Source organism: Macrobrachium nipponense, chromosome 7 (genome assembly GCF_015104395.2).
Source record: "Macrobrachium nipponense isolate FS-2020 chromosome 7, ASM1510439v2, whole genome shotgun sequence".
Classification (NCBI taxonomy): Eukaryota; Metazoa; Arthropoda; class Malacostraca; order Decapoda; family Palaemonidae; genus Macrobrachium; species Macrobrachium nipponense.
The window spans coordinates 84,123,020-84,136,822 of NC_061109.1; the positions used below are offsets into that span (position 1 = coordinate 84,123,020).

At 38.6% G+C, this 13,803-nt stretch overlaps 1 protein-coding gene across 1 annotated transcript in view; it reads right to left on the reverse strand.

The window, feature by feature from the left end:
* Positions 1-13,803, reverse strand: part of LOC135217772 (serine/threonine-protein kinase Tao-like) — a 196,065-nt gene that overhangs the window by 23,652 nt on the left and 158,610 nt on the right. The window contains 1 exon segment of the mRNA XM_064253798.1: positions 8,477-8,595. Coding sequence (XP_064109868.1) covers positions 8,477-8,595 — 119 coding nt within the window.

The following is a 13,803-nucleotide window of genomic DNA, read 5'->3' on the forward strand; positions in this document are numbered from 1 at the left end:
TTTTAATCTCATTTTATGTTAAGTTCAAAAACTACTGTCATCATTACTTCAAAACTGTCAATTGAGCATTTTATTCCTTGACTTTCAGCAAAAAGATCCTAAATAACAAAGATTTCTTCAAAGCTTCCATAAATAATCTGAAGAATCCTGAATTTCTGAATACCATTCTGTCCATGATCTTGATTCACAAATCACAAGGAAAGTTTAATGAATATACTTACTCATAAAACTTCATCTACTAAGTAAATTCAGCAAAATCACAACTTTTAGAAGTAAATTGTATTTTTCCTAACTACACAAACCTTAGGTCCTTTACATAAGGAATTACTTTCGGCGTAGCTGGAATTACAGCCATTAAATTCTTAAAAAAGGTGGTAAGGCAGTAACTACCGGGTAGCAGCAGGTAGGCTAGTCTGCCCGTTTGTAAACCCTCCACTTTGCCTTTCAGCCCAGGTTCAGATTGAGGGGTGGCATGAGGTGGGCATGTATGTAAAGGACCTCAAGTTTATATAGTTATGAAAAAATACAATTCACTTCCAAAAATTGTGATTTGTTCCTACACAATATACAAACTCTCGGTCCTTTACATAAAGAAGACTCACTAATTGGTGGGAGGAATATGAGTCAGCCTCTAGAACTGACCGGAGTTCTAAACACCTAGGCTGGTCCTCCTGGTCATAAGAGCGAGGAGGAGTCCCCTGCCTCTGAAAACTTGATTGGAGTGTAGGAGCTGCATGATCAAGAGTCAGATTTCTGAGCCTTTTCGAAATGAGTGAGGAATCGTAACTCATCTGAAAATGGGCTGTGAAGAATATTTAGAGTCGGAGGCATTAATGCAAAGTTCTGGGAAGGATTTGCATTATTGCAAGTCTCCTTCCTCCCCTTGCTAGAGGAAGGAGCGGGATTGCTTCTATGATTCTGATAAGAAACATAAAAAGGATGCTGTATGTGTAAGCTTACCACATCAATCGCCAGACCAACCACTGTAAGTTCGATCCTATCCTCAACACGAAGGAAGAGGAGTGGAAGGACGAGTTGGGGGAGGTGGGGAAGGTGGAGAGGCCAGTCACTCTCGTATCCTTCTTACCTCTAGAACTGCACACCATAGGCAAGATGCAACTTGTCCTCTTGAAGGAGCTGGGTAAGCAAACACAACTTAAGCATCCACCAAGGAAATGAGGTTCCAAGGACCTGTGGGCAGGCCCAAAGGGTAAGATAAATATGGTCGTAATGAGACCTTATCTATCTTCCTGTACGACATATTCTTCGGAGTGATGACAAGTACACATCCACTACATTATCCAACTGCAGAGAAGTCTCTCACGGTCTTGTAATATTACGCAGCGAATAGAGACACCGACACTCCACGGTGGGTGTCGATCCTTATGGGTACAGGAACAAGTCAATAGGACAAAGTAATAACTTATCTGGATCAACCAATACAAAGTCCACAGCGTAGCTCATGACGATCTCAGACTCTTCAACAGTGGCCGACTGACTGGGCTCAGTGTGAGGCGAACAGTCATGCATACGAGACGTAGCCACATGACACTCGCCTTTGCATACGAGACGTAGCCACATGACACTCGCCTTTGCATACAAGATGTAGCCACATGACACTCGCCTTTTGAAGGGTTATGCTGAGAAACCATACAAATCGTCTATCTTGTTCGCCACCAATGTTGGGAGACGAGATGATGATTCTCTCAAGGCATGCGTCCATCAGATGACAGTCAATTGCCTTCTAGAGACCGAGGTCCCTGATGGCAAGACAGAAGTTCTCATAGTAGTTGAATCTCAACCAAGGAGAAACAATACTATATGCCAGTCAAAGACTAAGGTGAATGCGGACCTACGTCTTCACAGCTGAAATGAGAGAAGTTAACTATCAAGGTTCTGAAGGTAAAAAAAGTCCCGTCAATGACACCAACCAGTGAAGACAGCTTTAATCATTGTTGTTTTACAGAGGACTGGAAACGCTAAACCGCTATTTCATTGCTGTTTGGTGAGAAGTCGGAGTCCTTCAGTAATGAAAACACAGGGATAGTACTGCCTGAAGAACTGCTTCTCGTGGGCTGGATCAGGGAGGACATTTCTATTACTTTGGAAGTAAAGCAGGCAGGGCGGGAAACAGGCAAAGTCTTCCATTATTCATCTACAATTCGAGGTGAACAAAGAATAATTGCACACCTATGAATTATGAGATGTATTTAGAAGACAAACTCAGATGTCTGAAGAAATAATTTTGTGTCATCGCAGCGGCAGGTGCGATGAAGCGGAAGACTAGGCTACAGACTTCTGTTACCGTGAGGTAAACAGAAAGATGATAACGAGTCCGGTGAGATACAGTGGTACCTCGACATACAAAAGGCTGAACTTACGAAAAACTCGAGATACGAAAGCAAATATGAAAAATTTTACAGCTCTACATACAAAAAGTTTTCAAGATACAAAAGGTTGTTGCTGTAAAGTCCCGAGATTCGCCCAGACCACCGAGAAAAATTTTAAAACTCCCGCGCCGCCAGCTGAGTAAACTCGCCACCATCCTCCCGCTCTCCCATTGGTTCCTGTTGCTAGTCACCCCTTAAGATCCTGCTCTCCTATTGATCAGCATCTACCCCTTGTGCTTTAAGTATTCTATTGGTAAAAGGATGCTGTTAATTGAAAAACTTATTCATGCAACACATTTAATAAAAAAAAAAACATTAGGTAAAGATAGATTAAAGAATAGAAATGAATGGTTATTATACTGTTTGGTAGTTTCAGTAGTTGAAGAGAGATAACGAAAATTTATGGCTTACTGTGTAAAGTGATTGCTTGGCGATCGTTCAAAACTCGTAAGTGCTGGATGTAAACAGAAGTTTGGAAGCTTTTTTTTTTTATTTGTTTATTATAGTTAATGGTTACTTAATAATTATTTGAAATGAGTGCATGCAATACATTTAATGAACAAAATTGTGAATTAGATAAAAAATATAAAATAAATCAGACTGCCAGCAAATACGTATTTTTTTAGAATTCTTCTTCTGTTTTAATATTACGTTACGAATGTTTCATTATAGCTGTCAGTAACTCTGTATCTCCATTAGGTAAAGATAGAATAAAGAATAGAAATGAATGGTTATTATACTGTTTGGAAATTTCATTAGTTGAAGAGAGATACTAATGAAAATTTATGGCTTACTGTGTCCTAGGAAAAGTGATTGCTTGGCGTTCGTTCGGTACTCGTAATGTAAACAATCGACTGGAAGGTTTTTTTTTTTTTTTTTTTTTTTTTTTTTTTTTATTATAGTTAATGATTAATTAATAATTATTTGAAATGAGTACATACTGATTATTTATACATTTTATTGGCACATTCTAAGCTTTAAGCTTCTTAGGTTTAGATGTCAGAATCATAGACTAGGCTACAGTAGCAACCGCTAACATAGGCTAGGCTTATTGCTAAGGGACATATGCTAGCCCTAATATATGCAGTAAAAATGGGGTTGAACATTACATGCAGTTGAACATTACTCAAGTATGTACAGTATTTTGCCTTTTTGGAGTCATATTTCTTCCGTCGGATCGGCGTCGTAACCCTAGAACATGTGTTTTAGGCCTGGAAATATAATTTACTGGGGTGTTTTTGGAGGGCTTGGAACGGATTAGCCATTTTACATGTAAAATGTGGTCCAAGATACGAAAACCTCATGATACGAAGGGCGCCTCGGAACGGATTAATTTTGTATCTCGAGGTACTACTGTATCTCTGTCTGAAAATTCTTGCAACGGCAAAAGGCGATGCAGGAGAGATGGTCATACATGTATGTGAGAACTCCAGCCAACAAGAGACCTAAATCTGTGATTGCCGAGCAGAGATTCGATTCGGTAGTCAATCATCACAGAGGAGGAGAGACAAAAGCCGACCAAACTATCTCAGAGCCAGCAGTACTGGCTAAAACAGGCAGGGCTGGCAGGCAGCCTGTACACCGCTAGCTCTCGCTCACTTGTCATCCTGAGTTGCCACGTAATCTATTCCATGAAGGAATGCGTTCAGCTAGAACCATCGAGCGCAAAAAAATATGCTCGAGCATTTGCATTTTAACCGAAATGGGTTTTGGTGAATGCAAAGGCTGTAGTGTTGTTGTTGTAAACAATACCACTAGTATCTCAAAATCAAAACCGGTAACTCTTGGGAGGCTTGCAAGGCAGTCCCGAGTTGTAGTTCAATTAAGAGAAGACACTATTCGTCTCGGTCACATACCCACAGAGTTAACTACAGTTATGAGCCTACACCTCGGACAATTCAACTAATAACAGAAGCATGTCGCGAGAGAAACATACGTAGTATATTTGTAGGTTCCTGCACATACACCTCCAGCCTAAATTCTCTTCCATTCGAGGAACAAGAATAAGGACTGGAAGCAGACCTCCTTCATTCTCTATGAAGAGAGTGAAGGTGAAGTTTTCCCGAAGGAAGACTTCTACTGCGATAACAGGATAGCGAAGACAACTAGTTCAAGCCGAACTGGATGTTCCCAAAACAGTAGCAATGGAGAAGCATTCAAACTCTCGGTGCTATCCATCCTGAACGGATTGACGTATGTTTGGTAAGATCCTAGGATTAAACCAAAAACATAGTCTCTCGGGTTTGAATTCCGAGGAGTAAACTCCACCGAATTCCTCTTATTTCCTTGTTCATTCTGGTATAACCAAGAAGTACAGGGAAAAAAAAAAAAAAAAAAAAAAAAAAAAAAAAAAAAAAAGAGGTGGTGGTTTGACTCTTATTGCCTGTTCTTCTCTATCTCGGGGTTGACCGCCTACTGAGGCGACGGACCAAGTCCATCCAGAGTGAGCCCCTCCCGAGATATTCTTCCTTCAGCTGCAGTACTTCCTTTGAACGGTAGAAATTGCAGGAAAAAATGGCTTTCCAAGAAATTCGAGCATTCGACAAGATTCCCGATTATAGTAGTAACAATTATCAGGAATTCTCGCCTCGTCCACTGTGGACCGTGGTCTCGCCCAAGTGTTGGCAGATCGTAGAAGACAAAAACACTCGGAGAGTGCTAGAAATTCTGAAGAATTTTAAGCGCTTGGCGAACCCGCCCCTCCCCCCATTCGCGGGATTTTCCGGTGAAAATCATCACCAATTAGTGTATTTTGATGTTATTTTCAAGACCATTTTTAAGGTACAAAAATGATTTTAACTCTCTCTCTCTCTCAGGATATGTATGTCATATTTTCAAATAATAATAATAATATTACAACTAACTTCAAATGAAAATTCTTCCCTTTGTCTTTTTCTGTATCAATTTCCCTACCTTCTCGTAACTCCAGTGACGCTCGGAGCAAATTTGTCAAGTAACAGTGCCATACAATGGTCACCGAATTTAATGGTTTTTATGCTCTCTCTCTCTCTCTCTCTCTCTCTCTCTCTCTCTCTCTCTCTCTCTCTCTCTCTCTCTCTCTCTCTCTCTTATTGGCTGTTTATATATTTCTAATGGTAAAATGTTTAAGATGACTTTGGAATGATATTAATAATACCAATTCAATGGTATCTTTGATGTAGAATTATACTTTAAGTATGCATTTGGTATTTGAACTTTCAAGATAAGGCAGATATGGGCATTTTTAGAGGGGAGTTCTAATTATTCGTGGGTTTGTGCTATTTACGGGGGTCCCTGGTACACCCCCCGCGAATACGGGGGGGGAACACTGTACTTCCACAGTCTCAGTCTTCTTCCCTGAGGAAGGAGAGACGGGCCCCGTTCCCGGAGAAACGGGAGGACCAGCAGAAGACCCACCTGTCTCCCTGGAGCGAGACAGACCCTATGCAAAACTTTTTTTTTTTTTGGGGGGGGGGGAGGGGAGAGATGAGGAGAGAGATAGAGAGACGAGAGAGAGAGAGAGAGAGAGAGAGAGAGAGAGAGAGGCCACCTTCTTCTTCCTCGGTTGGGGGCCCTTGGAGGTCGAAGGGGAAGAGGCGGCAGAAGACGACGACAAATACAACGATAACACCTTCCTCATCTTCTTTGCCAACTTTCTCAGGACGGCAGGAAGGGGCAGCAGGCCCCAGCGCGACCTGGGAAGGAGGACCTGACAGCTCATCCAAGTCCTCGTCGAGGCTGAAACCTCTCAAGAGGGCTGGATGGGCAGCCTTCAACGGTCCCGCGTCAACCCTGGGTACCAGATGATCGCTGCGTGAGCGATCGTTGGTCTGGCGAAAGCCACCTGAGCGACTCTTACCATGCTTCCACTCCGTGCCTGGGTCCTGATGGGGAGTGTACTCAGCAGTCAGGACTTTGGCTGAACGGCCACCCGTCGGTGACCGTACACTCGGTGACGCGAGCGGCCGAGACAGGTCCCGGTCCTGAGATGGAACCCCAGGAGCTGGGAGAGGAGGTACCAGTGGTGGCTGGTACCTCCATGGTCCCCGTCTTCTTCCATGAGGAAGGAGAGACAGGCCCCGTTCCTGAAGGAACGGGAGGACCAGTGGAAGACCCACCTGTCTCACCGGAGCGAGACAGACCCTTAGAAGTCCCGTGATGAGACTTCTTAGGGGGGAGACCACCTTCTCTTCTACGACAAAGCCTTAGGAGTTGAAGGAGTGGAGACATGAAAATATGATGATGTCAAAGAGGAGGATGACGACACTTGACGAGCTCTCTTCCTCTTCGATTCCTACAAATTCTGCCAGACTTCTACTATCAGGAATAGATAAACATCACAGGGCAGCGCGAAGCTTCGTCCAGTGACGTAACTCCAGGGTAGTACGTGGTGGTAAATGAATATGATTACCAGCAGGGGATCAGCACACACACTCGAGGATCGGTATCACAACGCGCTACGAGTCATAGGTACAATTCCAAGGTTAGGATAACCAATACGAAGAGCTATCCAACCAATACTGCTGTAAATACAATCACCACTGTTAATCTGTAAAATACGTAAGGGAAAAATTATTAAAGTAATAAGGATACTCCTCTCGCATCCAAGGGCATCACCCTCCGAAGTGAGAGGAGATCCCCCAAATACCAAAACCACGTCCCCTCTTCTACCTTCGTCCGATAGTAAGTGAAAGGATGAAGGACAAGAGAAATTACCATAGAAACAAAACAAGGACAAACCTCTGAAGTTCCCCTTGGTAATTCCCAAGCGTAAGCGTAATTTTCAGACAAATACATGTCTTTTTACAGGATCAATATCACTCACGTTAAATACATGTCTTGTCCTCATGTTAAATACATATCTTGACCTCACATTAAAGGGTGAAAGAATGTAAATAATATTTTGGTATACCTTTTCCGCCGACTCTTAACACAAGTAGAAAGGCGGCTATCACAAAGAGTGGGTTTGTATATTAATTTAACTTAGCATTAATATCAAACACAGTATATACATATTTATTTAAAAACAAAAATAAACCAGAAAGATCCCACCCGGAAAAAAGATCAACGACCAGTCAGTCAAAGCTCACAAACACATCTTCATCGGAAGACGGCCAAAAGCAAAGTGGAGAGTTTACAGCCAGGCAGGCTAGCCTACCTGCCTGCCACACAATAGTTACTGCCTAACCACCTTGTTCAATAATTTAACGGCCGTAATTCCAGCTATGCCGAAAGTAATTCCTTATGTAAAGGACCGAGAGTTTGTATATCGTGTAGGAACAAGTGAGATTTCTAAAACTACGATAGGTTGAACATGTGATGAAAAGGGATGATGAACAAAAGCAGTAAACAGAGAGTAACAGGATGAAGACCTATAAGAAGCTGCAAAGAAATCATCAAAAATGGATAGATAAAGACCTAAACCACAGGACAGGGGTGAAAAGAGAACATTCATTTCATGCCTAAACCCTGAAATGAAAAGCCATAAGTAAAAATAATGACCAGAATAGGAAGTTAATTTAGTCTAACCTGGAACAGCCTATACTTCAAAGTCCCTATACAGTATATCTAAACTGATTTACAGTAAAATGATATTGTTATGATACAATGAAGTTTCATACATACTTACCTGGCAGATATATACATAGCTGACGACGGAGTCGATAGCTATGTATATATCTGACAGGTAAGTTGAATATATGAAAATGAAAAGTAAATTAAATGACATTTGGACGTGCTTCCTAAATATGTATAATGCACATTGGAAGTGTCAAAAAGTAACTGTGATGAAATGTAACAAAATCATCTTTGATGTGAATAGTATTAAGTTTCAGATGACTAAATTATGCTCCAAAGAAGCTGGATGACTAAGACAGAAGACCAAAGAAGTGGTAAAATGTAAAAGGCAGTGAGCAATACAAGTAGGCTGAAGGTAAAATGCCAAGAACATTTAGTACCATCCAGTGCACTAAACACAGCACTATATGAAAATACATGACTATTCGGACCAAAGTGTGAAAAATAGTGAGAATGTGGTAACAAATCATTACAGAATAACAAAATAAATTAAGTACATTTATGAGAAATATCACTTTATAAATACTCACTGTAACTGTGCCTCTCTCTGCTTTTTAGGGGTATTGGGATCTTGTGATAACTCTCGCTTCCACTTCTCAATATTTTCCTTGTACTGCTTCTTGTACATGGACTGGAACTGTTTAAGTTCCTGGAACCAAAATAAAATTTTTAAAAAAGATAAATGTTATAATCAATTAGACATTTTAATGTACTTTACCAGAAATAACTAAGTAAAAGAAATAATTTATACTTAAAGCTAACAGTAAATTTTGTATTAGGAATTCCCACAACTTACTGGCTTTATAATATTTACATTTAAATGTATTTTGAGTTTTTTTATAATTTATTTTTTTTTAGATGATTAAGATGCTGACACATCCATGCATGAACATTCCTCTAGATACAAACATTACTATCATCATCTCTTAAAGGCCCCTAACTACACAAAAAGGCATTACAGTCAACCGCCGCCCCGCTCGCGGTGCCGAATTCACAGACTCGCCTATTCACAATTTTTCTAAGGAACATATTTAAACACTATTCAAGGAAAATTCGCCTATTCGCAGTATTTTTTATAGAGATATATTCACTCATTAATGTATTTTTATATTTCCATGTTTAAATGCATTTTTTGTAAGGAAACTATTAAAATACTCAATTACAGGTGGCCCTCGGTTAGCAACAGGGGTTCTGTTCCTAGCTGTCGACGCTAAGTGATTTTCAACGCTAAGTGATTTTAAACCCCTAGGCCGCCACACACCTTCTTTCACAATTCTAGACCATTTAACAGCGTCCTAGACCAGTCAAACGGCGCCATAATCCTGCGATGGCGCAATAAGTACAATTATATTTATGCAGTAAAATAATACAGAATTTACTTTACAGTAGTACTGTGCAGTACATTATAGTATTATAAATACTGTAAACTGAAAAAAGCCTAGCTTTAATCCTTTGGGTGTCTTAGAGTATGTAAAGATATGATAAGGTTTTATACAGTGTACAGGTAGCTGTAGTGTTCAAGTTACCATAATTCATCTTGCGATAATCCGATTTTATGAGAGACCAAATTACAATAGCCTAACTTTATCCCGTCTTCTAGTTATATAAGTTCAAAAACAGCAAAAGGGAATGATGAAAGTATGGTTTTAATGTTATACTCATTGCGTAAACGTGTACAGCCATGAACAACCGAACAAGAAACTATTTTTTTTTTTCTAAGTACAACCGAATTCGATAACATCCGTTTGGCTTGTACTTCAATCATCGTGTATTTCAATCATGTACTATAGTACACTATTACCGTAGTTGTTATAAATGACGTAATGTAGAATAGAACTGAGATATCTTAATGTAATAACTTTATTCGCTATAGATCAAAGATCAATATAAATCAAAGATCAATCGGGAAATATACTGTTTAATTTAAACCTAGTTATAACTGAAGCTGAGAAAACTGTTTAAGCTGCTAATAACTATTATCGCGCAGTGGCAACAAGGATAAAACTACGGTAAACGGTAAACGTATACCATCAAACACGACCATAGATAAAACCAAGATGAAGTCATTTTAATCAAAACTACTGTGCTTGAAAGGACACATTTTACAGATGGTTTCATGCCGATATAAGATAAATAACGTAAAGTTCTTATTACGATGATATAAAGGAAAATTGCCAATGGAATCACGTAATTCTTTTACGCAATAAACATGCTGCCAACGTAATCTATTAATGAAAAAAAATTAGTTCACAATCAAAACGAGACATTTTCAATTCATATTTCCACCTAAAAACACGTCGTATGAGGAAAAACAACCTTGTCTCATATAAGTCAAGTATCTAGATATTAATTTATGCTAACTAGAAGCAAGAAAATTTGCTCAATTGCGTTAAATATGGCTAACCAAACTCGTATTTGCCATCAGCTGATTTGAAACCAAAACATTGGCTGCTCCGTGGAATACTGGCTTAGATTTGCCATAGTATTTTACAATAAGAGTAATATGAAAAATGAATACATACAATATTATTGGATACAGAGAAATAATGTATAACTTTTTTTTAAAGGACTTATGGAAAAGATGCATATTTACTTTTTCTTCTGTGCTTCTCTTAATTTTCGTAACTATGCCATCTACGTAGCAGCAGCATCTCGATCTCGTACAGTTGTACCTCAATTTTTTGCTCGAGTAACAAAGCCAAAAATCAACCGAGTTGCACAATTACATTTAGTACTTCTATCCCATGGAAAAACAATCAAATTGCAGTGTTGCAAAATTGAATCTATACGCAAAGTTTGTCTTCCAAAATAAATTTATGCAACAATTGTAAATATAATGTTAAAAAAATGTGATTCAATTACAGGCGGTTGGTTTGCGATAGGGGTTCCATTCCTGGCCGCCGACGCTAAGTGATTTTCGACGCTAAGCGATTTTAAAGCCTACGTCTGCTGCACACCTTCTTTTGAAACTTTAGACCAGTCAAAGGCGCCGTAATCACATAATGGCGCAATAAATAAAATTATATTTATGCAGTACAGTACTATAGAATTTACTGTACAGTACATTATAGCATTATAAATACTGTAAAGTGAAAAAAGCCTAGCTTTAATCCTTTGGGTGTCTAGAGTATGTAAAGATATAATAAGGTTTGTACAGTGTACAAGCTGTAGTGTTCAAGTTGATAATTTGTCTTACGATAGTCCGATTTTATGAGAGACCAAATTACAATAGCCCAACTTTATCCATCTTGTAGTTACATAAGTTCAATAACAGCAAAAGAGAATAAGGAAAGTATTGTATAACGTTATACTCGTTGCGTGGACGTGTACAGCTATGAACAACCGAACGACTCGAGAAACAACTTTTTTTTTCTTTTCTTGTATTAGCTTGTATTTCAAACATCGTACTACAGTACACTATTACCGTAGTTGTTATAAATGGCGTTATGTGTAGAATAGAACCGAGATATCTTAATGTAATAACTTTATTCGCTATAGATCAAAGATCAATCAGGAAATATAGTTAAATTTAAACCTATTATAACTGAAGCTGAGAAAACTGTTCAAGTTGCTAATGACTATTATCGTACATCGGCAACAAGGATAAAACTTCAGTAAACATATGCCATCAAACACAACCGTAGATAAAATTGAGATAGAATAATTTTAATCAAAACTACTGTGCTTGAAAGAAAATATTTTACTGTTGGTTTCACGCTGATATAAGATAATTAACGTAAAGTTCGTATTACGATGATATAAAGGAGAATTGCGAACGGAATCATGTAATTTTTTTACGCAATAAACATGCCGCCAACGTAATCTGTTAACGAAAAAAAAAAGTAGCTCACATTCACAACGAGACATATTCAATTCATATTTCCACCTAAAAACATGTTGTATAAGGAAAAATAACCTTGTCTCATACAAGTCAAGTATCTAGATATTCGTTTATGCTAACCAGAAACAAGAGAATTCGCTCAGAATTGTGTTATGGCGAAACAAACTCGTATTCGCCATCAGCTGATTTCAAACCACATTGGCCGCTCCACAGAATACTGGCTTAGATTTGCCCTAGTATTTTATAATACAATAATGTGAGATTATATACAATATTATTGGATACAGTGAAGTAATGTATAAATTTTTAAAGGATTTATGGAAAAGATGCATAATTAACCCTTAAACACTGAGCCGGTATTTCCGAAAGTGTCTCCCGTATGCCCGTGGCGTTCGTGAGTGAGCACCGAAGCAGAAAAAAAAGTTTCTTCAAAAAATCACAGCATGCTTAATTTTCAAGATTAAGAGTTCATTTTTAGCTCCTTTTTTTGTCATTGCCTGAAGTTTAGTATGCAACCATCAGAAATGAAAAAAAATATCATTATCATATAAATATTGGAATATATGACAGCGTGAAAAAAAATTTAGTATATAATTGTATAGAAATCGCACTGTGAGCAAAACGATTTAAGCTAAGGAGTTAATCATTTTTTCATTGTATTGTACATTAAATTGCAATCATTTTGGTACATAACAAATTGTAAAACGTTCAAAGCAACACAGAGAAAATATCACAATATGATGCATTAATTCGTAACGTGCGGACGTAAAAAAAAAAAAAAAAAAAGCTGCTTTCAAAACTTCACCATAAATCAAAATATTGTGCTAGACTGTTAAGTGTTGTAGCTTACAATTGCAGTTTTCGGCCATTTCGGTCGAGTTAATGTTGACCGAAGGTCGAATTTTTTCTATTTATCGTTATTTATATGAAAATATTTCAAAACTGATAAAAGCTACAACCATTTGCTGCTTAGAATTGTGTTTTTTTACCATTTCGGTCGAGTCAAAGTTGACAGAAGGTTGAAATTTCAAAACTGATAAAAGCTACAACCATGGGTGGTTCTTTTGTTATATTCTACATGAAATTGCGCACATTTTCGTATATAAAACTTTATGTAATGGCTAATTTAAAATGGTGCAAACATTACGGCAACTGGACAAAAAAAAATGATATTGTTATGATACAATAAAGTTTTATGCATACTTACCTGGCAGGTATATATATAGCTGTATTTTTCTGAAGTCCGACAGAATTTAAAAAACTTCCGACACACGCAGTGGTCGGCCAGGTGGTTAGTACCCATTCCCGCCGCTGGGAGGCGGGTATCAGGAACCATTCCCATTTTCTATTCATAATTTTTATTTCCACTGTCCCCTGAGGGGAGGTGGGTGGGTACTTGAATATATATATATCTGCCAGTTAAGTATTAACAAACTTTATTGTATCATAACAATATCATTTGCTCACGAACTTACCTGTCAGATATATATATATAGTTGAACCCCACCGTTGGAGGTGGGAAGGGACAGAATAGAAGGATTTTGGGACACAAATGCATGCAGATGATTTACATCTTGGTTCCACCTGTTAGCATAGCCGACTTCGTGATTACTGTCACCCAAGTCTGCTTCTGCTTTACTAGATTGCCAGCGAGGTAGAGACCTATAAAGCTGGTGCACTCCAGATGATCTGTCAACGGGGGCGTGACCACAATGTGACTAGACCATATTGACCATACCATGAGGGCTAAGAAGTAAAATAAATATATATATATATATATATATCACCACCTGACCAACCTAGACCAAAGTTAATGTGTGTTAACTAATGGCTTCAGAGTTAAGAAGTCGCCGTTGTCAGCGGACTCCACAACTAAATTAAGAGCTCTTCCTAAACCATTTCTACAGGATAGGATGAGTAGTACTTCTTGCCCCCAAGATTGTGTCTGCAGACACGTATGGCCCTAGCGAGCAGCAGATCTCATATGCCATCTTCACATCTCGCAGGGAGTGTGAA